Source organism: Momordica charantia (assembly GCF_013281855.1).
Source record: "Momordica charantia cultivar OHB3-1 chromosome 11 unlocalized genomic scaffold, Mcharantia_2.0 BLBB01000011.1, whole genome shotgun sequence".
In the NCBI taxonomy this organism is placed as follows: Eukaryota; Viridiplantae; Streptophyta; class Magnoliopsida; order Cucurbitales; family Cucurbitaceae; genus Momordica; species Momordica charantia.
In genome coordinates this window covers 5253580-5279704 of record NW_028275159.1, presented here as the reverse complement: position 1 = coordinate 5279704, position 26125 = coordinate 5253580, and the positions used below count along the sequence as shown (strand labels likewise).

Here is a 26125-nt window from a genome sequence, read left to right as displayed (position 1 = left end):
ATCTCTTCTTTTCCTTTTCCTTTTTTTTTTTTTTTTTTTTGCAAAGGAGCCCATCTAACTTCCTCTTGTGATTTTGTCGTCCTTCGACCCTTCTTTTTAAGACGATTAAATTAAATCGTTGACTTTCCAAATAAATTTGAGCCAGTAATTTAAGCACAATTATTTTCAATCATCAATGTTTATTCATTAAATATTTTTAATTAATTGTGAAAACAAGCATAACTTAACGGTAATTGACATATATTTTCAATCAAGAAGCTGTAAATCCAACTTTCACCCAATGTACTAGAAAGCTACATTCAATTAACATTCTCTAAATTTTCATATAGATCTCACCGTAGATTCAGATTATCGAAAATAAAAGATTCCCACGAGAGCGAGATATTTATATAAATAGCATAAATGAAGGTTACAATTCAAAATTTACAAAAATAATATAGTTGAAATCAAACTTAAACTTATATGTAATATACCATACTAAAAGCAGTTAAAATTTAAGCCATATTAATATCACAATTTTTAAAATATATATTAAATTTATGTGATATGGTGTGATTTGTGGAAATCCTATTCGGTTTCTAATTCTAATTATAGCACAAAACGATCAATTATTCTAGCATTAGATATCTGTGGATCAAAGGCTGCCGCTCCCCAGCCGAAGTGTCACACAGTCACACAACGGGATTCCTCTTGTATATTATTGATTACTGATTAATTGGGATTATGGTTTTCTTTTGTAATTTTGTAATTTTAAAACTTTTAACTTGAACTATTTTTTATGTTCTATTGTATTCATTTAATATTGCGTTTGAGATGAGTTTTGAAAAATGTGATTTTTAAATTAAATAACTTTTTCTATTAGATTCTTTTTTTTTTTAAGAATTGTGTTTATGGATAGTCTCATAACTCATTTTGGATAACTAAAAATATATATTTTTTAAATTCTATCTTGTTGGGTAATAAAAAAAAACATTTTACAAAAATTAGATTGTTTTAAAATCCATTTTATGAAATAATCGAGGAATGATAAAAAGGGAATTTTAAAGTTAAAGTACTACCGTCACACTGTACTATTCATTTTGCTTCATGTACTTTTAAAATATTCATTTAATTCCTATATATTTTTTAAAAATCACCATTTTTGTCTCTTAATTTTATTTTTAATATCACTTTTTCTATCAAAATTTCAACACGATACTACACTATACTGGATATATTTCTTGAAATGTAACAATGATTTTATATTAAAATATTTTTGTTAATTATGTGCGGAATTTGTGCTAAGTTTTGCAAATAGTGACCAAAATAATCACTTTTTGACAGCGTAGAGGTCAAAACGAACATTTTAAAAGTACAGAAATAATGAACTAAAGTTGAAAGTAGATAGACCAATATAAATATTTTAAAGGTACAAATACCCAAACGAACCAAAGCCAAAAGTTGAAGGACCAAAATAGTATTTTAACCTAAATTAAAAGGTGGGGAGAGACTTTTACTAAAATAAAATAAGTGCAAAAAAAGTATATGCCAAACTTACCCTTAACGTTCTCATTATTTGTATTTTCTGTTCTATTTCTTGCCGCTGCAACCCGAAGGGTACGTATTATGACTTTTTAAATATCTCCTAAAATTCGCATATCAATCAGTTAATTCACTTTTACCATTTGATTTTGAGAAAGAAATACACTTTTCCCGTAAATCTTGTTTTAAAAAAAAAAAAAGTATGCGTAATAGTTTGCCCATGAACATGGGACATATGAAGAAAAATTATTATAGTGAGGGAGTTCCAAAAAGTCCAATAACATCAACGAATTAGAGTTGAATTGAATACTAAATTTATTTGAGTCAATACGTTGAATATTTTATGAGTTAGATTGGTTTGTAATTTGGTCCTAAAAAAAAAAATATTTAATTTGAGTTGGAAGTTGGAACTAAATTAAATCAGTTTTTTTGTCCAAGTAATTGGATTTTCTTTTCAAACTAATGATAAGATATATAAACAAGTCAAATATCTAAAAATAGATTAATAGTTTTTTTAGTACACCAATTATGGAGACGAGGAGGGATTAAACCTCGGTCCAATTTTAATGAAAGAAGTAATTAGGTTTCTTAACTACTCAGCTTACATGGACAAGTTAATAGGTTGTTTTAGTATTATCTTTTTACTATTTTTCACATGTAATTTAGTTACTTTGAAAAATCTAAAATACAACGGTCTAAATATTAGATGTTGGATTAGGTTGAGGGACTCAAAACCTAATTAATATTTATTTGAGTTCAACCAACTAAATACTTACGGTGAGTAATTAGAAATCTCTAAATCCAAATAACGGTAGTCTGACACATTTATAGTATTTCCATTTAAACTATTTCAACTGTATTATTTTAAAAAGTAAAGTTAAATTATAAGTTTAGTAAAAAATTTATCTCGACTAAAATATTTGAAGTTTGAATCCTAACACCGATATCTGTTGTTGAACTTATACGACATTTTTTGAGTCTTTCGACTTGTGTTTAATAAAAGTGTTAATAGTGATATTTGAATTTTTAATTTTATACCAACATTAAAAGTTAAAAATACATAATATTATAATATATCATCTTCAAATTTGAAGAACCTCTAGACTAGACACAAAATTAAGAAATTAAAAATTCAATAGGCACTTTTAAAGTTTAAGTATTTATTAAACACAAAATCAAAAGTTTAGAAATTTATCGGATATTTTTAAATTTAGATATGATTTTAACTTTCAAAAAATAAAAAAAGGAAAATAAAGAGAAGGTTGAAAATTAATGAAGGGAGCCTAATAATTAAAGATACGTGCTAGAAATATGAATAAAATAAAAGAAATAGGGAAAGTTGAAGGGACCAATGTCAATAAATAGAGGAAACAATATCGAGAATGCGGAGCTAAACGATATAATTAGCAAGAATCGGAAAATGTGAGTGACACTGTAAATTCTAAATAAAAAAGAGAAAAACAATAATATAAGAAATTTGATGTGACATTGAGAAAAGACACATATAAAAGAACAGTTAAGTAGATAATAAGTAGAATAATTATATTATTGAAGTATATAGTAAAAACAGGGAAAGAAGACAAAACGTGGCACTCCCAAATTACAATTGAATTAAATTAATTAATGTAATTTATTTGGGGTGGGTCAATATGGTGGCGTGGCCCTGGGGAGTCCGGTTTGAGCTGGCCCTTGGCATACATCGCTGTAAGCAGCAGGTGCCATTTAATTATGAAGAGATTGTAAACAGGATCTCCAACTGATTCACTGGCCCATGCAAATTATAAATTGGAATCAATACACACACAGGTAATTCATGGCAACACGACATTTCACCTTTTTAGGTTTTCTTCGCACTTTTATATTGTCCCCTATACATATATGGGCATAATTTCGTGCCCCCATCGCCTTCTTCTTCTTTTAGAATCGGTATCGGTATCGGTATCGGTAAGAATTTGAATATTCAACTTTGAAATAAATAAGAAAATATTATTTATCATTGAACTTTCATTTTGGACTTTATTCAATTCAATAACTAATTTTAAGTAATTGTTGAAGAAAGGTATTTCATTTAGATAAAAGTCGTTTTAAGAAGTATTTTTCACTTAAAAGTGTTGCTTTCTAAAGTTGTTTCAAACCCACCCAATAAAAATGCTTATACTACCAATTATTATTATTATTATTTTTCTCTCTTCTTATTGGACACTTGTGCTATTATTATTATTATTTTTTTACACGGAAATGCTAGAGCCTTGTTGAGAGATTTCGTCTTTGAATTGACCCAAATTTAGACATTCAAATAGAATTTTTACCATTGAGATCCAGTTCCATTTTCCTTTCGAATTAGTCTAATTTTAAAAATTCAAAACAAAATCTCGAATTATACATTTTTCTCATCACTTTGCCGAAAATTTGATGAGAACGGATTTATTATAAATGGTAAAAATAATTCTTTTTGTTAGTACATCAATGAGTTAGAGGGAGATTCGAATCTATGACTCCAGATCAGAGATATATGCAAAGTACCATTAAATTAAAGTCAGGTCGGTAAATTGTAAAAATAATTATAACGAAGTTTTTAAAAATAAATGGTCAATAAAAATGAGTTTTTAACTTCTGAATTGGTAGTTTTTTTTTTCTAATAATATTTTTGGTTCTCCCTAAAAAATTGTGCATAGTTTTAACCGTACTACAAGGCATTTAGTTGGTTTAATTTAATAATTCAATTGATAAAATTGAATTCAATATGATTATTAAGGACTGACAACATAATAAAAAAAAGTTATCATTTAACATCTATATAATTCAAAATATTACTCTATAATTCATAAATACATATGAATTTATCTCCCATTTACGATACTCACTTGTAATGGTAAAAAAAATTCCTCAATTTAAGCAGAAGTTTTCTCTTATTGTGGCTCCCATATTATTTGTGACAGATCTAAAATAAAAGTAATGAAATAAAACTTGGAAAATACGGAAAATTTAATATACAAAAGTAGAAAACGGAGAGAAAAGTTACCCTCACAACACATAGCTCACAAACTACTCTAACATTCTGTTACAAAGGAATAAAGAAAAAAAAATATGCGAAAAAGAAAAAAAAAGGAAAAAAAGAAAAAAAAAACGACCAGACTGGATTAGAAATTTTAGGGTTTCCAATGAGGGAGTAGTCCCAGTGGAGGTTCCATTCCAAGGCAGGTTGCGTGTGATGTACGCACCAATGAGAAGGCGTTTTAGTGGGAAGGCATCTTTTGGCTTTCATGACACGACAGGCATAAATGGAGTATCCCCATTCGTAGAGTGAGCGAGCGTGTAAGTTACGCGTGTGGTGAAATGGTGTTTTTTCTGTTTTTACCCTTTTTTAACTCGCTAGGGTTTCCCTTTCGGTTTCGGTTCATTCACGCCCAAACGCTGATATGCCTGCCACGTGTCGACCTTTAATTACCTCCACGACTTCACTCCTTTTCTCTCTCCTCGCCTTTTCTTTTTCTCTCTCTCTAAATAAATAGGTCGTGGATGGTATGTACATGTGGAATGTGGATGGCATGGGCATAGATGATTTTAATACGCACACCCAAACCTCAAAAGATTATTAAAAAAAAAAAAGAAAAAACCACTCCACTATCTATAGATCTCTCTCTCTCTCTCTCTCTCTACTATCGAAACCTCCCTTTCTCTCTCTAGGGTTTTTCTAAACTTCGCACTCAAATTCTGCTCAATCGGCTTCGAATCTCATCCTACAGCTCGGCTCCGCATCTTCGTCTCTAAATGCTCTCTCCACCAGTACAATTTCTTCGATTGGCCGTGAAGAATCGCAGCCCAGCTAATTCGTCGTCGTTTCAATTGTCAGTTGGCTGAAGTAAGGTGCGTTGTCGGCTCCATTTAATTCTCTTCTTCTTCTGTGTGAAATCTTCGATTTGTTTCCTTTTTATCAGCTCAGATTTTCTTCAGCTCTTTTTCGGCCGTCTTAATCTTCATATTTCAGCTCATTTATCTCTATTCATCACGTATTTATTTGGTTCTGATTTTTCTTTTTTTACTTTCTTATCTGGCTGTTGTTTTGAAAGTGAATTTGCTGAGTTGCCGGCATTTTATGTTCTACTTTCAGTTATTTGATGTATCACCGGGGCAGCTATTTGTCTGTCTCGAATTTCTGAGCTGAATAAAAACCCTAAATATTTATCGGTGGACCAATTCGCGTGCTTCGCCGCTTCCGCTGCTCGTAGAGTTTTCAGATGGTGAGTATTTTAGGTGCCTTCGTAAAATCCATTTCGATTATGTCGTATAGTGTACCTCCACTATTTTCAGTTAATCGATCTGGGAAAACCCTAGACTACGCTTTTCGTACTGTTGTACTGAATTATGCTTTTCTTTGAATTATATATGGGCAAAGCTGGTTATCTATGTAACTTATCGTATGTAATAGGTGGATTTATGGTTTGTAGACATCCTTGCCTGTTGTTGAAAATAAATTAGGGTTTAAGGGTTCATTACCCTTGAATAATGTGTACTAATAAGTTGCAAGTGATCATTATTTTATGTGTAATTTTAAGTGTCTTTAGGTAATTGTTTGCTTCAGAAGTCGATTATCCATGGCCATATGTACTACTTGTTGGAAATTATTATTTTATGTGAGAAATAAGTACATGTGATGACCACTAATATGTAACTTCCGAAGGCTTTGTTCTTTTTTACTCGGATTTTATTGACAGTAAAACATTAGATCTAATGGACTTTGTTTGAGAAACTCTAGATTTTATTTCTTTTGATACATATCAATTTGATGCTTATCATTGTATTATACTTCCACCATTTGAGAACTAGTAATTAGCTCTGCTGCTCAGTATGTCGTATATGTTCACAAATTGGGTCGTCATTCTACAGCTATAATGGACGAGGAGCATCATCAGAAGAATGATTCTAGTATCATCTTGAGGACTACAGTCCCATTCATTGAGATTGACTCTCTATTTATAGATCTTTCGAGTTGTATTGATAAACCTGATGCTGGAAACTGTGATCATTTCTCCATACGGTATGACCTTTACATTATTAAGTTAAGCACTTTTTTGTCTTCATTAAAAAAAAGTTATATGGCTTTGTTTGAAAACTGAGATTGGGTTCAACTATAGCTTGGTTCATGCATTTCTCATTGAAATATTCCTGCACATGGTCTTCTCCTTGTGATTTTATACACAAATGGATCATTTCCACAGCTTGGTTTTCATGCTGATGTTGTTGTCCATATACAAATGAAGGTGTTTCTACTTTCTTTCAGCTGTTTTGTCCAATATTTTGGAAATATCTATAGCAAGCTTCAATGAGAATGCAACAATCGATAGCAACTAAATGAACTTCTCTTTACTTCTTGGAGGAAAGTGCAACTCACATCACATTGTTGCTTTTCTGTATTGCTATCCAAATGAAAGATGTGCAAAATGAAATCAGCATTATTATCTCACCTAGTTTAACATGTTCTTCCAACATAAATTTCAAACGGATTAATTATTTTGATAAAAAACATGTTCTGAACATCCAATGTCAAACTTTTCTCCTCACCAATTGTCTCTTGATTCAGTGGATATGCATCTCAAATGCGTGAGAAAGATTGGAAAAAATGCTGTCCATTTGATTTGGATGGCGACTATGAATCTGAAGAGACAATATCCTTGCTTCCACCTTTTCATGTTCCGCAGTTCAGGTGGTGGCGATGTCAAAATTGCAGGAAGGAGAATCCTGCAGGTGGTGCTAAAAAGGATTTAATAGTTGACTGTTGCCATGTCATTTGTATCATTCAAAAAGGCGCCTCCCCCCTTCTTTTTAAATGTTTCACTTTGGCATTTTTGCTGTATTCTATCAGGTTTTGAGCAATCTTCAAGTCTAGATATGCCTGAAGGAAGATTGGCAGTGGTTAATACATCTACGAACTTGTGCAACCTCAATCATCCTCCGTCATTCAGTGTTGAGAAAGAAAAGAAAGCCAAAGGCATTCTTTGTCCAAATTACTTTTCCATTTTTAACGTCCTACTCTTTCAGTCTCTTGATCATTTTATTTGTTTCTTTATTCTCAGGAGATGAGGTTGACTCTAGAAGGATCTTGAATTCAGAAATCCCCATATCAACTAGTCTCGTGCCAGAAGTGAAGCCAACTCTTATGTTAGAACAAAACAAAAGTGATTCAGGTAATTTACTGCTGTTATGACACCATTTAAGAAACCTGCTTGGAGACCATTGCTGAAATTATAGTAGTTAGATATGCAACCGCACATGTTTTCATATAGGGGCATATTCCACCAGCATATATTTTTGTAAAAGTACCTCTGATCATTTATATAGCTCCTCATAGTTGCATAGTACATAGCTCCTTATCTTATTTGTAAAACAGTAACTCTTAATTCAGAACATAGAGAATCCGTTGAAAACTGCAAGCTACTCTGTGGGAATGAAGTAGCTGAGGTTGAGCTTGGTCTTCGAAATCTCAAAGTGATTGATGAAAATACTGAAGTCTTCGAAGAAGAAAAACAAACCTCTGCACATAATGAGGAAACTGAGATAAATTTTTCGCCATCCGGTGTCAAGGTAATTAATCAGCCATGTAATGGTGAGAGTGATCCTACAAATGCATATCCTGCAGAACTTGATGAGGGTAATGCCACAGCATTTGAGCATACTGAAATTTCAGTAGAAAATGATAAACAAGATCATCAAACAGACAAGGCAGGAAGTTTGCATCGTCGAAAGGCTCGTAAGGTGCGCCTGCTGACTGAGTTGCTGAATGAGAATGAAAGTATAAAGACTAATCATATTGAGACAGAAGAATCTCCATCCCATGGGACTCCAGAAAAATCTGAAGGGTTAAAAGAGCTCTCTGTTCCTCAATCTCCAGTGGCTGCCAAAAGAAATATTAGGTGTTCAGGCCAGAATTTGAAAAGCAAGTTGCCAGTGGATGAAGATTGCCTGGCTGCAGAGGCTTCCTCTTCATACTATATGGACAGCAAGATCCACGCATTGAAGGGAGGTGTGGAAACAACAGATGCCTTTCATGCTAATGAATCTGAATTAATTGGAACAGGCTTACGAACTAAGAAGAGTCTCTTGAACAAGTGTAGGAATGATGTGACATCTACTCATGGTAAGAAGAAGAATAAAAAGATCCAACTTGATTCATGCTCTCCTCTTAATATTCCACCAGGGAGTGGTGACAATATGTCTGAAATTTCTCTTAAACACAACGAGTTTTCAGGCAGTGCAATGGATCCATTTCTTTTATTTGGTTCAAGAATTGAGCCAATTTCTAGTTTGTCAAAGAGGAAAAGCAAGATGCCTGTAATTGATGATGGGCGGGGTTTTACTTCGAACCATGGCATGCCAAGAAGAGATTCAGTCTCAAAAGAAGTGGAGGTCAGGAAAAATGAACCTGTGCCTGTTCCTTGTCAATCAGTGCCAGATGAATCTAGTCGAGGATTGCATCTTTCTCTCACTAGCTATTTAACCACAATAAGAAATGATGAAAAATCTATTTTTGAGACTGAGGATAGCTCACGTTGCTTGTTCTCTTGGCAAGGAAGTACATCCACAACAAGCATTGTTAGGAACAAAGATGGCAAAGCCAAGAAACATAAAGACCCAAATGTTTCTTTTAATTATTCAGATAATTTTTCTGGGCAAGGAGCGCATTATGGAGTCAATAGTAAGATGACCACCTGCAGAATGCCTTTCCCAAATGGGAAGCAAAACTCAAAGTCTCAAGTTGAAGATGATAGCTGGTCTCAGTTGCAGGCAATGGTATTAGTTCTTTCACACTGTTATTGTAGCCTCCCCCCGCCCCTCTTTGCATTCTGCATGGTTCATCTAATTGAAATACCCTGTTGACAATTGTTTCGTGGATCAATTAAATTAATAATTGATGCAAACATATATTGTTTTGTAATGCCTTGAGGATTTCAGGTGGATGAATTTATATAGTTTGCGTGTCAAGGTTATAGATCATATCTGATTGATTGTTTGAATTATTCTCATTTTCTTAATTTCTTATTTTCAATTCTCCGACAAAAGGTTGGGATTGAAGAGTAGCAAATTAACTTACATTTCCAAATTCACTCCCCTCCTGGCCGAACAAAGTCTCTGAAGATCATTTGCTTTCTGTTTCACTCATCGCAGCTATATGGGTTTTTTTTTAACCGGGAGTCGAAACTTTGCTCCACTATACCGGGGCACCTGCGCCCGGCCTAGCCCATCGCAGCTATATGTTTTCATCTCGATTTTCTCATTATTGCATTAGGTTAGTTTTCTCAAGGAACTTCAAGTTTAAGTCTCCAACCTGTCTACTGCTCTATTCTAAAGCTTGCAGAATCCATCTCTCCATACTAATCCTCGGATGTGTTGTTTTTTATGAATGGAAAACTTGTAAAATTTTTACAAGTAGCTAGGTGTCTTAAGCTGTGTGCTAAAATGGAAACCTTCTTTATTTATACTTCATGGAACTGGAAACTTATATTTGCATTTAACACATCTAAGAAAGATTGTGAGCTACCTGTCTTTTGTACGTGCATATCACCCTCAGGAATTTTAGTATAAAGAAAGTCGTTGAAAATTGCTTATGAAACCATAAATCTTTATTTATAATAATTGTACTTTTTGGACGTTCCTCAGATTTTCTTGTTCCTTTATTTACAGTTTAAGTCCACTTACTCGTAAATCTTTTATTCTTCTATTCCCTCTCCCTATATTTTATCAGATTAAGATTCCAGATTTTGTTTTTAAACTAGTCTCCATGGTTTTGTAGGATAATTCTGGTGTAAACAAAGTTGAAAAGAGTATTGCAGTTCAGGAGCACTTGGCAGCTCAGATGAAACAGAGTGAGCGTCGGGTTGGTAAGATATCTGAGCAAAGAGCTTTAGATGACATTCCAATGGAAATTGTTGAGCTCATGGCCAAAAATCAGTATGAAAGGTGTCTTGATAATACTGGAAATAATAAATCCCTATCAAAGACAAGTTCAAAGAAATCTCAAATTATGAATTTCAGTAATGCATGGGGCAACAGTGGCTCGTTGCAGGAGAAAATCAGTCATAAGTGGAAACCCCAGGTTAGGAATGGGAGAAATAACATACATACAGCAGGAGATAATGTGGGATACGGCAAACAAAGTTCAGGTAATTACTTTTCTCACACTGAGAGAGGACATTTTAATACGAACCACCTACATCAAACTCTTATTCCTCCAGAATATGCTGCATTTGTCCATTCTCAAAATAAGTCATCAAATGCAATAAAATTTTTGGCAAGCAGTACTAGTGAGAATGCGTGTCCTCAATATAGCAAATATACCGGAGGTCTGGTAGATAAGGAGTCCTCTCATTCTAGGGTGCAATCTTTTGGTGGATATAACACACACCGGCCTGTTTCACAAAACAATGTAGACGCAGCTCATCTATGGCCAGAAGCCCTACCAAATCACCATTCATATGTATCTACCACTCATAAAAAGGTTGCATCTCAATCGACCAGTGTAAATGTTTGTACAAACTATCCTGAATCAAGTAGCAAAGGGGCTATGAATAGAGAGCATAATATAAAATTTTTTAATCCGAAAGTTACCAACCTTGAAAAAGATGGTGGTAATTATAGTTTTGAAAATTTTAGCAGGACCAGTGCAAAACACCCATTTCCTTGCCATTCTAATGGCATTGAGCTTCCCCGAAACCTGATGGGGTCATTGGATTTGTATTCTAACGAAACCATACCAGCAATGCATTTACTCAGCCTTATGGATGCAGGAATGCAGCGCAGTGAAACACATGATAACCCAAAATTTCCCAAGAAACCTTTTCCCCGTGATCTAAAAGCTAAGGATATTTCTAGGCTGGATACTGGTTTGGATAAGACCTTTGATACCATAAATTGTTCATCTGATTATTATGGTGATATCCACCCATCAAAGAAGTCTCACGATTGTTTCCATGCTGCTTCAGTGAGCGGTGCATCAGTTCCTCCTTCCATAGGAAATGAGAGTTGTGAAATAGTTGCTGATTTAACAGGTAAAGTTCCATTGCAGTGTAAACAGAGAGGGACAACCAAGAACTCCACTTCAGCATGGAACAGATCTGTTGGTGCTTCTAGAGTTAAAAAATCACAGAGGAGTGTATTTACAAGTGGTAGTCTAGGCTCCAGTGAAGGAGTTTTCCCCTTTCATAGCTTGCAGAAGAAATCTGGCGGTGCATCTAGTTCTTTGGTGGCTATGTCTGGATATCAGAGAGTGGAAAATCCCGTGGAATGTATAAAGGAGCGCCATGGTACCAAAAGAATGTTGGAGCACTCTAAAGTCAGTTCTGAGTTTGGAATCTGCAGCATTAATAAAAATCCTGCTGAGTTTAGCATACCAGAAGCAGGCAATGTGTACATGATAGGAGCTGAAGATCTAAAGTTTTCAAAAAGGATTTCTCCTGAAAAAGTATCTGGCTTGATTAATACGGATGGGCGCAAACGAAAGAGGAATGTAAAGCATGATGTCATAAAACAACATGCAATACGGTAGAATATGTGAGATCGTGACCATCAAGAAAACTGCGCAGGTAAAACTTTCAAGTCGATTGCTTTCTGATTTGGATCGAAACATATTTTTGTCTATGCCAGAGGTCAAATATGCATCTTTTGAAGTCACTGACTTCACTTTCTTCATTTTTCAGCAGGGTTGTAAGTGGTTCCTTTTCATTATTTGGGAACTTCAAATGTCTTGCTGGTTAAATTATTGTTCAACAATGTAGAAAATATCAGATATAAACTGCCGTTACACCCAAGGATATGTATGGCTTGGGGAAACTTCCCTCCATTTATGGCAATCTCCAACAAAGGCTGGCTGCGGATGTCATGTTCGGTATAAGTGAAGGCCTGTACATAAAACTACATGAATCTCGAGATTCATCAGTACATTTATTGTATATGCAATTTTGGTTTGATGTTGTACTTTGTTATACTTCACAAGGTTATGTATATACGCTGAGTTCTTCTCTTTGGTTTTGGGAAGAGGGTAAGTTACGTCAGTTTCATGCACTTGATCAGGTAGCAGTGTGAGAAGGAATAACAGAGAATCAGCGAGATATTTCTCGATCCCGAGGCTTCATTGTTAGATTATTCGTGTTGGGAATACTAATTTGTAGCTTTAGTGTGAACTATATGTTGTACTGTGACGTTGTGCGAGTGAGATTGAAATAAGAGGAAAAAAACTACTTGTTCTCTCTGTAGAAAGAAAATACTGTGCATTTATTGTCTATCATTGTACGAGGTTGTTGCCATTATACCAGGTGACATACGTTACACAACACCATCAGTCCCCGTGGCATTGTATTGCCTTTTGCTTGGTTTCTTTCTCAAGCTCAATCGTGAGTATTGTGGACACTGATTCTTAGGTTGCTTGCTGTTTCAAAATTACAATTTTTAGATGAATGGAATGGAATATTGAAACCTGCAGAAGTTGATGCTTCTTTTGCCTATCAAGTAGCGTGAAAATTTTATAGTGTTACGGGTCACGTATTTTCCTTCCATTCCATGCTTTTCACGTCTAACAAAACTATAGCATGAACAAAGAGAGTAGCGTGTGTTTTAGTCGACAACTTCATGAAATAACCTCTAATAACCTCTCATCGAAATACAATGAAATCATTCATTGGTTCGGGGTCCTTCAGGCTTCAACCTCATTCATTATAAGCTCCTATATCAATTAGAAGTTGGAGAATATTAGGAACGTCTTGAGCAACAGCTTCGTTACTATAAACTTTTGTTTTAATAATTTAAAAGTTGCTCAAATACATGGCTGTGTTGTCGAAGTTATTTAGTATCAAATCACGAGAACTTATTTCAAAGAATGTCTTTTTTATATTATATCTATATAACTTTATAAAATTCAACGTAAGCATAAGCTAATCGGAAGCCATAGGTTTGATTCCCCAGACGAACTTTTTAGAAACTTCGCTTCAGATCATAACAATTCAAAATTTTGGAAAAACCCATTTTTGCAAAAACAATTAATTTGAAGGCTTTATTTACATTGATTTATAACTGCTTCTTTTAAGAATATACCATTATAATTATGGGGGGTAAATTCGAGCCATCTTCCAAGTTATTTACACTTTAACCGTCTATGCTTCCATTGACAATGTCAAGCTCTTTCTAACTTAATTAATTATGAACTTGTTGGTTAACATCATTCTTATTTTCACATTATCCTATTTTTAAAATTATGGAGAATTACACTATCATGTTTATTCAAAATAGTAATTTATGTCCAAAAATTGATTTATCATTGTCATGAGATACACAGTGACAAGTCATTTGGAACTTGAGATACTACCTTCGTTAAGGTTTCAAGGTCGAATCCTATGTTATTAGAATTTATAAATAAAACAAATTATAGAAATTTGTATAGATGTATGATATTCCTGTTTTTGTTATGATTCAATATATTGATTATTTTTTATAGGATAGTAAATAATTGAAATATCATCCCTTTATTTACTAAAATAAGAAAGAAACAGTAACTCAATGGCAATTTTCTGATTTCCGTCTAGCAGCGATTTGGCCAATATTTTCAAAATTGAAATATTATATATATAGAAAACTATAATGGAAAGTTTCAACAAAATATCTGCTTGGTAAAGATTAAAACGTTAAAATAAAGTCCACAGTCAATTTGCTGGAGCTCACATATTTCAAAGTTAATACATGGAGTTATATGGTTTGAGCTAATGTTAAATGAGCGACGTGATTTCCTCAATTTTTGTCTTTGTAATTTTGGAAATTTCTTATCTCTATAATTTTAAAGGTTACAATTTATTTTTTCTTTTCATTGTAGTACAACAATTTAGAGAAGCAGATGATTTAACCTCAAACCTTGAGGAAGGCTCTCGCCTTGTTTCAGTCAGAATAAGTCTCCAAGACGAAAGATACGAATGAAGTCGACCATTAATGACTAATTCGAAGATCAGAAATTCATTAGTCAAAACCAAATTGTCTTGCAAACTAGAAAGACCCCATTTCATAAGCGCCATTGAGGAATACAAGTTTGATCAATTTGGAAGCAATCGTCTCCCCCGTCCGATCGAGCTGAGGTCGATGATGCATCCAGTAAATTCTTTGCATTTAAAAGGGTCGAGTGCTCCTGTCCCTTTCCTCTTTAGGGCTCCTATGCTTATTGGCTTAAAGGTTTCAATTTAATTTTCATAAATCGGTCAAACCACATCTTTAATAAACCAGTGTATTAAATATATGGCATATAACTATTTGCATGGTTATAGACTTATGTTTTCTAATTGGACTAATAATTGTGTCAACTACTTGTATTAGGGTTTAGATTTGAATGAAAAAGAGAGGAAAATGAGAAATATTGAAATTAAAAAAAAAAGTAATTTAACCTAGCTAACCTAGGTCTTTTAAATAACACCTAAGGAAGAAATAATTGATTGAAAGGTTTGGTTATATCGTTAAGAAAAGAACACAGTGAGACATGCATGGCAGGCATAAGCTGTTTAAAATCAACAACAATTTCAGCACAGACAACACAAAAACATGTCTTAAATTAACATATTACCCTTTTAGAGCACATATAAATTAGGTAGCTAGAAGTTGACCACATCAATTCTTCTTCTTCTGTTCTATATATTGTCCACAGGGTTTCTGCTACTCAGTACTCAATGGTACTAAAATTGTTGTATCAGAAAAACATTGCCTCTGAAATTTTCTGGGTCTGGGGTCGGTCTTGGTACACAATTTAATTTACTTTTGACTCAGCTCCTGGTTGACAGAAAAAAGCCTCAGGCTCAGACAAGATAATGGCCATGGAAAATGTGACAAAAGAAAGAAAACTAAATTTTTGGTTCCTCAGAACTTTGATTATCCAAATCCAGAAAAGACCAGAACAAGTACCTAGCTTTACAGCTAATTTATAATGTGAAACCATGGGTCAATAAAAAGGGAGTTTTTTTTTTTTCTGTAAGAAGTATAACTTGGGGTTTCAATTTTATGTACCAAACCAACTCTCTAATCTCTACCCCATTGTTTAAGTTTCTTGGGTATTATTGTTTAATCGTCTGGGGTTTAATTTCTGTCAATATAATATTTTTCAGCCTCCCAAAATCTTATGTTTTAATGAACCAAAGACTAATTGTTAAAATAGAGATAGAAGTTAGAAAATAGGTGTTAAGACTGCATTGCACACAGTGGAATAATGAGAGAACAGAGAATCTGTTTGACCAGCAGTAGTGTTCTCCAATCCATGAAATGGGCTGTGGCTCACCTGATAGATTCTCTAGTCCTTCTCATCTCACTCTTTCATTTGTTCTTGTGTACTAAAAAAATATTAGTAAGAACAAATGTGCATATAGTCTAAGGGAGATTATAGATAAAAGGTTCAAATGAAAATATATAATTGTTGATAGTTCAAGAAAAGTGATTATGGGCTAATCTGAACTTAACTTGAGACATATATTTCTATCTTTAGTTAGTGATTTGACGATCTTCCCTCTATAATTGTTGAACTAACATAAACACATAAACGAAAGTGATGGTGGGAGTTAACAAATTCATTAAAAATAGGTAATGGGTAAAAGAGAATAGTGTTTGACATAGATATAAAAAAAAGAAAGACAAAATGAGGAGTAAATAAAGGCTTGTTTTCAGATTTTGATTTTCGGATTATGTGATTAGAAATTCTAAAACGATTTTTATATGTTTTCAATGTTTTTAAATTTAGAATTTGAAATTTTTAAGATGCATAATTATATTAAATACAAACTTTAATAAATATATTACTTCATATTATAAATTCATTTTATATTTGTTACAATTAAAACATATAAATATAATGTATTCTAAATTATATAACCTTGTAAAATTTATAAAAAAAAATGTTAATAAATTAATAAATTAAGTTTGTAACTAGTTTTAGTTTACAAATATGTTACTAAACACAACAATTTTTTAAATCGGGATTCAATTACCAAATCTGCTTATATGAAAATACTGAAAACAAAGAATACAACTCTAGTTTTAATCGAATCCCTCGTTTTAAATTTACCAAACGAACCCTAAGCTTATTTGAAGGCGAGCTGGTTTGAAAAGGGATTTATTTTTGGTAGGATGAAAAAGGTGTCCAAAAGTGGTTTGGAATGGAAAAATTGAAAGAGTGGTGTGAGTACCCTAAAAAGTTAGATAGTAATGAAGGGGAATGGGGATAGTGACAATGAGGAGATGAAAGGGAGTGGAAGTGCTAAGCCAAAGCTATACATATTTGAATAACAATGGAGCTTTCAAAAATCCAAAACCAAAAGAAAATAAAAGAGTACACACAGACTGTCAATTTGTCAGCCTCTCTCAACTCACACACACACACACACACACACACACTACAGCAAAGCATCACAGAGCCACCCCCCACACAAATATGCTGCTTCCCAGCTTTACCAATAAACATTACCCTATATCTACCCTTTACAAACCCCTCTTTTTTATTATTATTTTATATAGTTTGCTCAATTATGCGTATTAGTAACTCTATTAATTTGATTGAATTGTTCCCGAAAATAAACATATTTTATTCTATTTTTTACTCAATCTTAGACCTTTAATTGGTTAAGACATTTTATCTACCTATTGTAATAGACAAAGAATTTGAATGATTATTTATTTAATGTGATTCCCTTTTATCCACGTGAGATGTTGGATGTTGCACCAAAGGCAAAAGCAATATAGAAGATTAATTTGGATATAGAAGATCAAATTTGCACCAAAGGCAAAAATTTGTCATAGAGCGCTTTTTCTTTTTTTTTGGGTTGAAATTGGTAGGTTAAAGATCAATTTTATGCATTAACTAAACCTAATTTTTAGCATAAACTTGATTTTCATGAAATTAGTAAATTTTTAGAATTTCCTACTTTTTTTTTTTGTTATAATTAATTGGTGAATCACCACTAGTGAAAATCACAATAGTTTTATTTTGATGAAATGAACTTGAACTATTTAGACACAGGGCGCAGTGAATTGATTGCATATTTTATAATTTTGATGTAAAACTGATGAATTTATGAGATTCTAACATATCTTTTGTCGTATATTTAAGTACTTATTCTGCATATGGAACATCGGGTGTCCTCTAGTACACCACATTTCTGGTCTTTTATAAATTATTTAAATATCAGTTAGGAGTATTAATAGTGAATTTGGAATAACTTTTATTGAAAATTCATGTTTTTTTAAAAGCAAAATAGTGCTTTTTGCCTGTCAAATAAGAAAATAAAAAAAGGTCTTTTGGAAGAAACAATGCTCTCTAGAAATGTTTAGTATATTTAGGGATTAACCAATTAAAAATAACTTTTATATATACTATTATATTTTAAGATTGCTCGGGAGTTCAAATATTTTATTTTCAATATAATGTAGTATCTATTTTTTTAAAAATCTCTTAATTTAGTCATTTATATATGTTTTAATGTTTTCTTAATTAAATACATAAATTTATCAATATGATATTTAATGCATTTTTAGAATCAAAACTTATAAGAGGATATAAGCCAAGTTGAATTTAGCTCAACTGGTTTAGAAGCTAACTTCGATAAAAAGCTATATATTCTTGTAATTCCGTAATACGTATGTACTTTTTTGTTTTTTTAAAATCTAACGTCCTAGAACATATGTATAAATGTGTTAACTAATTAAATTATATTCAAATTGGCCAATAACATTGAAACATTGAGATTGCATAATCTTTATTACTCTATGTATAAACATAACTTTTTTTTTAGTACAACATGTTGGGGAGGAGATTTCGACTCACAACTTCTTGATTGAAGGTATATGCCAATTACCGTTCACCTATGATCACTTTGGCTCTATAAACGTAATTCTTAAGAAAGGATTTGCTAATAAATAAATAACACTGAGATAACCTGAGAGGGACGTGAATGGATAGAACATAACATATAATGCACCAACCAAAACATTGCTCTTAGATAATTAAGGTATTAATAATATTCCTTGTTCTTTTATCAAAACTTCTAAATTACACCCCACAATTATAATGTTATATTATATTAAACGAAAAATATGTGTATATTATAATGGGATGCTAATTAAAGAAGGACATAGTAAGTAACAAGCAAATCATAATCTTTTTTTTAAAAGGATAAAGATATTAATTAACTAACCAAATATCATTTAATTGTATTTGTCATCTGAAATTAAGGAGATCAAGATATCACAGTCAGCTCCGACGGGACATATATCCACCGTCGTACGCCGTCGCCGGATTTGGATCTCAGGTTGCGGCGGAGCATCCGTCTTGCTGCTCTTGCAGTGCCTTAAGAAGCCGCGCCCCTTTTCTCCTCCCCCTCGCACTACTATCCCCTTGCAGCGCCAAAACCACAGCACGCGCCACTTCCTCCGGCGGCGCCGTCACCGCCGACTCGGCGTCCGACGAGACCCCATTGTCGAAAATAACCCCAAGCACGCTTATGGCAGATTCCTTCCCCCTGGCCGCCATTCTTCCCATCATCGTCACCATCGCCGGCACCGAAAGCGCGTGGGCCCGCACCTCCGCCGCCCCCTCTGCCACCGTACACATAAGTTCAAGCGACGCGAGTGCCCGCTCCGCCGCCACGTCTTCCATCTCCGGCAGCGACTCAATCACCGCCCCGACCGCCCCGCTCTCCACCGCAATGTGGCGGTTGCCCTCCGCCAAGCAAAGGGCCAGCAAAATTTTGGTCGCCGGTTTCGAACCGGTTTTGCTACTCAAATTTGCCATTAACCCGCGCATCAATTCGGGAGTGCAGTCCGGGTCTAGTGATGGGTCCGGAACCAGCGACCGTTCCAGGAGCTGGAGAGCGGCGAGCCGGTCGGCGTCTGAACCGGAGCTGAGCTGGAGCTCTGCCACGTGGAGGATTTCTTTCAGATTTTCGGCGGAGATTGGTGGCGGCGGAGGACCGGAAGGTGGGATGGAGAAATTAGACGGTGGGTCGGAAACTGATGGTTGTTGGGAAAAAACTGGCGAGTGAGGAAGTGGGAACCTCCATTGGGTGAAGCTTTGGGAGGCAGAGGAGGATGATGACTCGGAATCGGGAAGCGGTGGACGGCGGGAGTGTTGTGGCAGTGACGGTGGCGGCGGCGGCGGCGGTTGGTCGGAGGGAAGGGAAGAAGGGAGGGCAGGGGAATGGGGGGCGGTGGGGCTCAAAACAGAGCGAGTGCAGTGGCCGAAGAATCCACAGGAGAAGAGCTGAGTCTTGAGCTTTGGCTGCTGAGTTCTCATGGCGTTTACAGAATTCCTAAAACAGAGAATCAATTCAAATGAGAATGAGAGAGCGAAGTGATACGGAGTTGCATACGAGCCTCTCAATTGAGTTAATTAGAGACGTGCCTCTGTTTTTGGATGGTCATGGTACAAACATAAGATGCAGAATTTGGCAGGACTGTGGGTAATGTAATAATAGCCTTACTTCTCAGTCTGACACTGTAAATGTGGGCAATGATATGCTTGTGACGAATGCCCTTCAATTATTGTCTCCATATTTATTCAACAAATCCATTTCAAATCTTACCCATATTGCTTGTGCATATAAATCAGGAAAAAAGACTCATTTTTTCCAACTGGGAGGTGACATAATAGCAAAAGAAAACTATAAAGTTGAAAGAACCATAAAAGAAAAAGGAAAACCCAAGCATATAAAGTTACATGGAAAATCTATATAATGACTTTTTCGGTGTCGGTTTGCGGTAAATATTATATCTGTAAGACATTTTAAATGTTGACGTAGATACCAATATCTAACTTCTCAAATTTATAGAGGGTAACATATAGATAAAATATTGATACACACTTGATGAGCTCGTAAAGATGGTATGGATTAATAAGTAAAAAATAATGTTAGGTAAGTAATAAATAATTCTTTTAACCATTTATAGGTATGACATTTCTTTTGTTTTGCGAAGGAGAAATGCCATTTCTAAAGCACAGAAAAAGGAAAAGAGAGAATCTGTTTTGAATTATTTTCCAAAAGTGAGGTAATTAGCTATATGGCTGCGGCAAAGGTGGTAATGAATTAAACCATTGCTTTCTCAGGGGGCAGGCTTCATATTTCCATATCTTTTGCCCATGTTTTGTTGACTTGTATATTACCTATGGTTTTCCTCCCAAGTCCAGTCCACTCAATTATCCATTCCATCACCGTCCGTGACGTGAACAGAACCCAAAAAAAGAGAAATATTTCTTTTTTTCGCTGTGTGAATCTCCCTTATTGGAACACGAGAGAGAGAGAGAGAGAGAGAGAGAGAGAGAGAGAGTAGTTGAGTACGAACTCCAACTGGGTAGTTTAGTATCCCCTTTACTAAGCTATCCCAATAACACATACAGATTTCAAATCAAGCTGTAATCTTAATTCTTAGCCAAGTTTGGAGGTTTAGACTCTGGCCGAGCTTAAAAAATCCCAACTTTGTGCTCAAGTTTCACGAGACAATGGCAAAATGACTGTGTTTTCTGCGAGTTGCAAATCAGCCGAGATTTACGGATACTGCACCAGTTGTCTCTGTAATCGTCATTTCAGTGTTAGACGCCTATATTTCAGGTATTGAAACTTGGGTTTTGGGTCTTATCTATTTTCCTTTGGGATTTGTTTGATAATGTTGGGAGAATGTTGGAACCTGCAGATACGCTTCCAATCCTGATAGTAGCTTCATATCTTCTTGGTACATAGTTTGAGTTTGGACTGGATTTGGATTCGTATCGAGGTCTCCAGTAATTTGGGGAAAGTTGGATGGGTCGGGCTCCATAGGATGAGTTGCAATGAGAAATTTTTCTTGTCATCGAACTGGATTGATTAGATTTGGAGCCTCTGTGCTTTGTTATGGTTGCTTTTTGGTAGCGCCAGTGGAATTGGGAAGCTGGGGTTTTAACTTTAAGTGAGAGTTTTCAGTTTTTCATGGCTTCTATTCGAAGAACTTTGTCCCCCGTTCCTCGACCTGGAACTTCAATGAATGGAGAAGCGTGTTCAGTAGGTTCTCCCCTGTCTAGGTCTTCCCTATCTCCTCAAAACTATCCTCTATCTACTGGTCTGCATTATTCCCTACTTAATTCATTGGACTCCGAATCTGCCATTCTTGGTGTCTATTCTCCGAGGGCTTCTAGACCGATCGACAAATCGAAACCCAAGGCACAGCTTTGGAGGAGGGCGCTGTTCCATTTCTTCATGTGTTTCGTTGCAGGGCTCCTTGTTGGATTTACCCCATTTGCATCTACCAACTTATCCATGAATTTCATATCAAAGTATCAAGCTTTCCAGTTCGATAGGATCCCCACGGTCGGAAAATTTCAGCCTCATAATAGTTCTAGTAGTACCATCCCTATTCCATTGGAAGGTGAAGACATGATGAGTATCCCAGACCAAGCAGAGGTGTCATTGTATAATAACATTTCTTATGACAATCTTGATGACCATCTAATTGCTCAAGAATTAGAGCCTAGGAAACTACTGATAATTGTGACTCCAACATCTGCTCATCCACTCCAATCCTATTATCTTAATCGTTTGGCGCACACGCTGAAGTTGGTCCAGCCACCGCTTCTATGGATAGTTGTGGAAGAGTCCTCCCAATCTGATGAAACAGCTGATGTACTGAGGAGTACTGGGATTATGTATAGGCATATTGTTTGCAGCAGAAACTTAACCGATACGAGAGATGGAAAAGTTCATCAAAGAAATCTAGCCCTGTCTCACATTGAGACCCACCGCCTCGATGGAATTGTTTACTTTGCAGATGAGGATAACATCTATTTGGTTGATCTATTTGAGAAAATGAGGGAGATCAGGTACTTTTGCTATAACGTATCGTTCATACACATTATTTCTTAATGCCTGCTCAGTACTCACGTTGTTAGATATATGCTACAATTATGATGGACAAACTTTACACTAGACCTTAGAACTTCATTTTCTGGATTCTGTTATATCTTCAATTTTTTTTCAATCAAGTTGGGACATTTCTGATGCAAGCTGACTGATTTGTTAATAGTTCTTCATCTTCCGTTTCATATGTACCATATCAGTTGCCTCATTCCGGTGCATGTGCTATTAGGTTTATACTTTTTGTATGGTGTCCTCAATACTCAAGATAATAATCGGAACCGTGTTGCTCTTTGAATATGTTGGTACTGATTAACATTCATAATGAAACATGAGCCTATTATGGCCAGATGCTTGCTTACCTGTGAACTTCACTCAGCATATTTTTCGACCACATTCATATCTATACTGTTTGCTTTCTGAAAGCATGAACTATTGATCTCTTTTTTTCGAAGATGATTATAGAAATAAAGAGAAAATAAATTTTTCAATTTTCCTTTACCTCAAAAAGTGTGGAGTCAACATTACTTTTCTCTCTCTGCATCCACAGGAAGATATATCATATTCTGTTGGTACCTGCTACAAACTGATTTGGATGTTATCTAGAACATGCTTATTCTCAATGTTTGAAGAGTGTAATCGTTTTTTTTTTTCCTTTTAGTTTTTTTAAAACCTTGTTGCTAAAGATCTATTTGGGTAGGCTATGTGTACCCTTTGCATCATCAATAAGTGCATCCTAAACCAGTTTATTTATTTTGTATTTTTTTCATTTGTAGACGGTTTGGAACTTGGCCGGTGGCCAAACTAATAGGGGGTACCAGTAGATCCGTTCTGGAAGGTTCCATTTGTAATGGAAGTCTCGTAATTGGATGGCACATTAATGAATCAAGTATGAGACGCCGCAGATTTCACGCTGAAATGTCAGGCTTTGCTTTCAACAGCACCATTCTATGGGATCCAGAGAGGTGGCGTCGACACACTTTAGAACCTGTTAGGCAGCTTGATACTGTCAGAGATGGCTTCCAAGTTAGTCTTTCTTCTTGTTCATGTATATAATCCGTTACTCCAACTGCTAATGAATGGTGGTACTGAACTGTAAGACTTGAAAACAATGACGAGAATTGTCATGGAGCATCATTAAAGAATGAGTAAAAATACTTCACATAGCAGGAGAAAGATATGAAGCTCTTCACAATCTGCAGTCCATTGTTGATCTAGAGCTACATACTTTTGGAATGGAGAAGTACACAAAATTTATTAACAACTAAAACATTTGAAAAGTAATATGGAGAACTTTCTCTTCCTTTGTGATAAGTCATAAGATATTGCTAGCTAAATTGACTCATTGGAGTAATCCACTGTTCTAATATTCAAGTGAACTGTATTTCTTTATTCATACCAACATAATTATTTGAAAATATAGATTTGAGAATGAGACTTGATCAAGATTTCTACTGTACAATCCATTGAATCCCAACTCTTTTTCTGATCAAATAGTCTGAATAAAGAATGAAATTATGTACTACTTTGAAAATAAGAAGTGGTGGAAAGTAGATCAATTCTTTCATGATTTTCATATTTTTCACACTTAAAAAACTGGCAACTAAGAACTAACGAATCTGTTCTTTTAGGCAAGTGACTTCATTGAACAAATTGTGGAGGATGAAAGCCAAATGGAAGGCTTACTTGAAGACTGCTCAAGAATCATGGTCTGGAATGTTAATTTTAAACCATCAAGCGCAGTTTATCCTCACAAATGGCTCGTGATGAATAATCTAGATGTCACTGCTTCACTTACGTGAGATTTAAGATCTGAAAGGAAGGTGAGTACTTGAAGCTCTCTTTTTCACTGATGATTGTTCTAACTTGTGGTTTAATGACTTTTTCTATTCAACTGAATGGGAAAATGACAGCCGAGAGACCCCCGTTGGATTTTCAAATGTTACGAGTCTAGTGGGCCATTTAAAATTCTTTACATTCTCTCACATCTCTTGCTTCCAGACCTACTTTCGAGACCAATATACATCAAACTCATCTTTTCACACGTTTGAAATCTTGCTGACTTCATCCAGAAAGAGATTCCTTGATCTGCTCAGATGGCCTTCCAATGTCCAGAAATTTTTCAAATCATTTCTGTTGCATACAAATTGCTTGGCATTGTCGTTGTCGGTGAGAGATACTACAAACAGTAGCAGTTTTCAAATCATTTTGACTGATTGTTCACCTGATGTAGTCGAATGTGTGCTTCTACTTTGCCAAAATGGCAAACCTTTTGGAAGGAAGTCCTCTTGTCGTACAATTCAATATTGATCTCCTTTTCTTCTAAAGGACATTTGATGATTTGATTTTGTATAGAAGGACCCAGTTTCATGTTCCTTCCGTTGTTAGGGACAGGTGATTAGACTGTAATTTAAAAACCATCCCTTAAGGTTCAGAGAGACTCTTGAAGAGGACTGAGTTTTTAGTTCAATTTTTTTCATTACAGAAGTAAAAGCAATTTTGAATCACTGTTCTTTGGGGTAAAACTGCATTGCTTTGGCTTGCTCCTGTATTACACTTGCTTTCAAGCTATTTATTTGGTGAAGGCATTCAACATTCTCTCTACTAAAACAGTAAACACTACAAAAACAACTCAAGATTAATGGAGAGAGTGGGAACTAATCAGATCTTTAAATTTGGTTTGATGGGTTCTTATTTTCATAACAGATGTTTGTACATTGAAATTTGCCTCCTTAGAAATGGGAGGTTCTTGACGATGATCATGAAAACTTCTACCTTGAATACTGAGACCAGATTCTTTCTCTTGCTCTCTTTTGTGGCAAACAAGAATACAAAAGGATTTGCCTTGCCCTGCAATCCTGTTAAATTCTCTACTACAAACTTATTTCCCGCTTCCTTAATTCAATTTCTAAAGCATAGTATGAGTGCGAGTCACTCCATTCTCATTCTTTTCCTCATCTCCAACTTGTAACCTCTACCAATCTGGCTTCAAAAATTTGGATCTGATGGTTCCCAATCTGGATCTGATAGCTCTTGCATTTCTCCACGGCTCCTTCATCGCTCTCGCTCTCCTCATCGTAATCTTCGTCGTCTTGGTCATGTTCTTGCTATTGTCTTCCCTCGCTCTCTTCTCGGTATTTCTGGGCGACTTGTGGGATGCTTACTCAGTTGTGTCTCGGTATTATGAAGAAGTGAAAGCTGAGATTGAATTGGGTGTGTGGCTAATGGTGTATGGTGTAATTGGTGTTGGCATTGATGTTGTTTTTGGTATAAAATCTCTTTTCCGACAGCAAAATCTAAGATTTACCATAAGGCTTCCCCAGATGAAGGTAAAAGAAAAATGGGGCTTTGGCATGCATGGCAAGCTATGAATGGTGTCATCACTTTTAAGAAACTCTCTGTTTCTTCTCTCTCTCAGCAATAATGATCCTCGTGCTTGGGCTGACTCTGGCTTCTGCTGCTGCTGCTTAATCAATGCCCATCATATTCATCACTCTTTATTCAAATCTACCCATATTCTAATTGAGTTCTTTTCATGTACATCCAATTACTTTGTTAGGGTAGGGAAAATAAAGGGGTGAAATTTTCAATCTTTTTTTAACTATTGTACTTAATTAGATTTAGTCTCATTCTTTGTAACTTCAAATTCGAATAATCGGTGATTTTGTACTATTTGTGGCTAGATTTGTAGTTGGATGTAGTTATTTTCGGTGATAAGAACG

The 26125-nt window shown here is 35.0% G+C and overlaps 3 protein-coding genes across 10 annotated transcripts; 2 read left to right on the top strand and 1 right to left on the bottom strand.

Annotated features, from left to right (window-relative positions):
* Nucleotides 1-5117: 5117 nt before the first annotated feature.
* LOC111006996 (protein EMBRYONIC FLOWER 1) lies at nucleotides 5118-12845 on the top strand. 3 transcript variants are annotated; one of them, XM_088120026.1, is made up of 9 exons: nucleotides 5118-5388; nucleotides 5633-5762; nucleotides 6409-6559; nucleotides 7103-7266; nucleotides 7385-7510; nucleotides 7596-7706; nucleotides 7925-9309; nucleotides 10310-12098; nucleotides 12216-12845. In XM_088120026.1, the coding sequence occupies exons 3-8, from the start codon at nucleotides 6414-6416 to the stop codon at nucleotides 12059-12061; spliced, it is 3684 nt and encodes a 1227-aa protein (XP_087976152.1). In that variant the 5' UTR covers nucleotides 5118-5388; nucleotides 5633-5762; nucleotides 6409-6413; the 3' UTR covers nucleotides 12062-12098; nucleotides 12216-12845. The 3 variants fall into 3 exon arrangements, with proteins under 3 accessions (XP_087976152.1, XP_087976150.1, XP_087976151.1); XM_088120024.1 differs by having other exon boundaries at nucleotides 7910-9309; XM_088120025.1 differs by having other exon boundaries at nucleotides 7910-9309; nucleotides 12213-12845.
* Nucleotides 12846-18664: 5819 nt separating this feature from the next.
* On the bottom strand, nucleotides 18665-20058 carry LOC111009618 (ARM repeat superfamily protein). Its single transcript, XM_022282758.2, has one exon. It carries the CDS (start codon nucleotides 19814-19816, stop codon nucleotides 18830-18832), a length of 987 nt encoding a protein of 328 aa, XP_022138450.1. The 5' UTR covers nucleotides 19817-20058; the 3' UTR covers nucleotides 18665-18829.
* A 664-nt stretch (nucleotides 20059-20722) lies between these two features.
* On the top strand, nucleotides 20723-26004 carry LOC111005898 (putative beta-1,4-xylosyltransferase IRX9H). 6 transcript variants are annotated; one of them, XM_022277619.2, is made up of 4 exons: nucleotides 20723-22369; nucleotides 23180-23429; nucleotides 24035-24226; nucleotides 25694-26004. In XM_022277619.2, exons 1-3 carry the CDS (start codon nucleotides 21483-21485, stop codon nucleotides 24203-24205), a joined length of 1308 nt encoding a protein of 435 aa, XP_022133311.1. In that variant the 5' UTR covers nucleotides 20723-21482; the 3' UTR covers nucleotides 24206-24226; nucleotides 25694-26004. The 6 variants fall into 6 exon arrangements, with proteins under 6 accessions (XP_022133311.1, XP_022133303.1, XP_022133294.1 ...); XM_022277611.2 differs by lacking the exon at nucleotides 25694-26004 and adding an exon at nucleotides 24476-24910; XM_022277602.2 differs by lacking the exon at nucleotides 25694-26004 and adding an exon at nucleotides 24405-24910.
* Nucleotides 26005-26125: the final 121 nt, after the last annotated feature.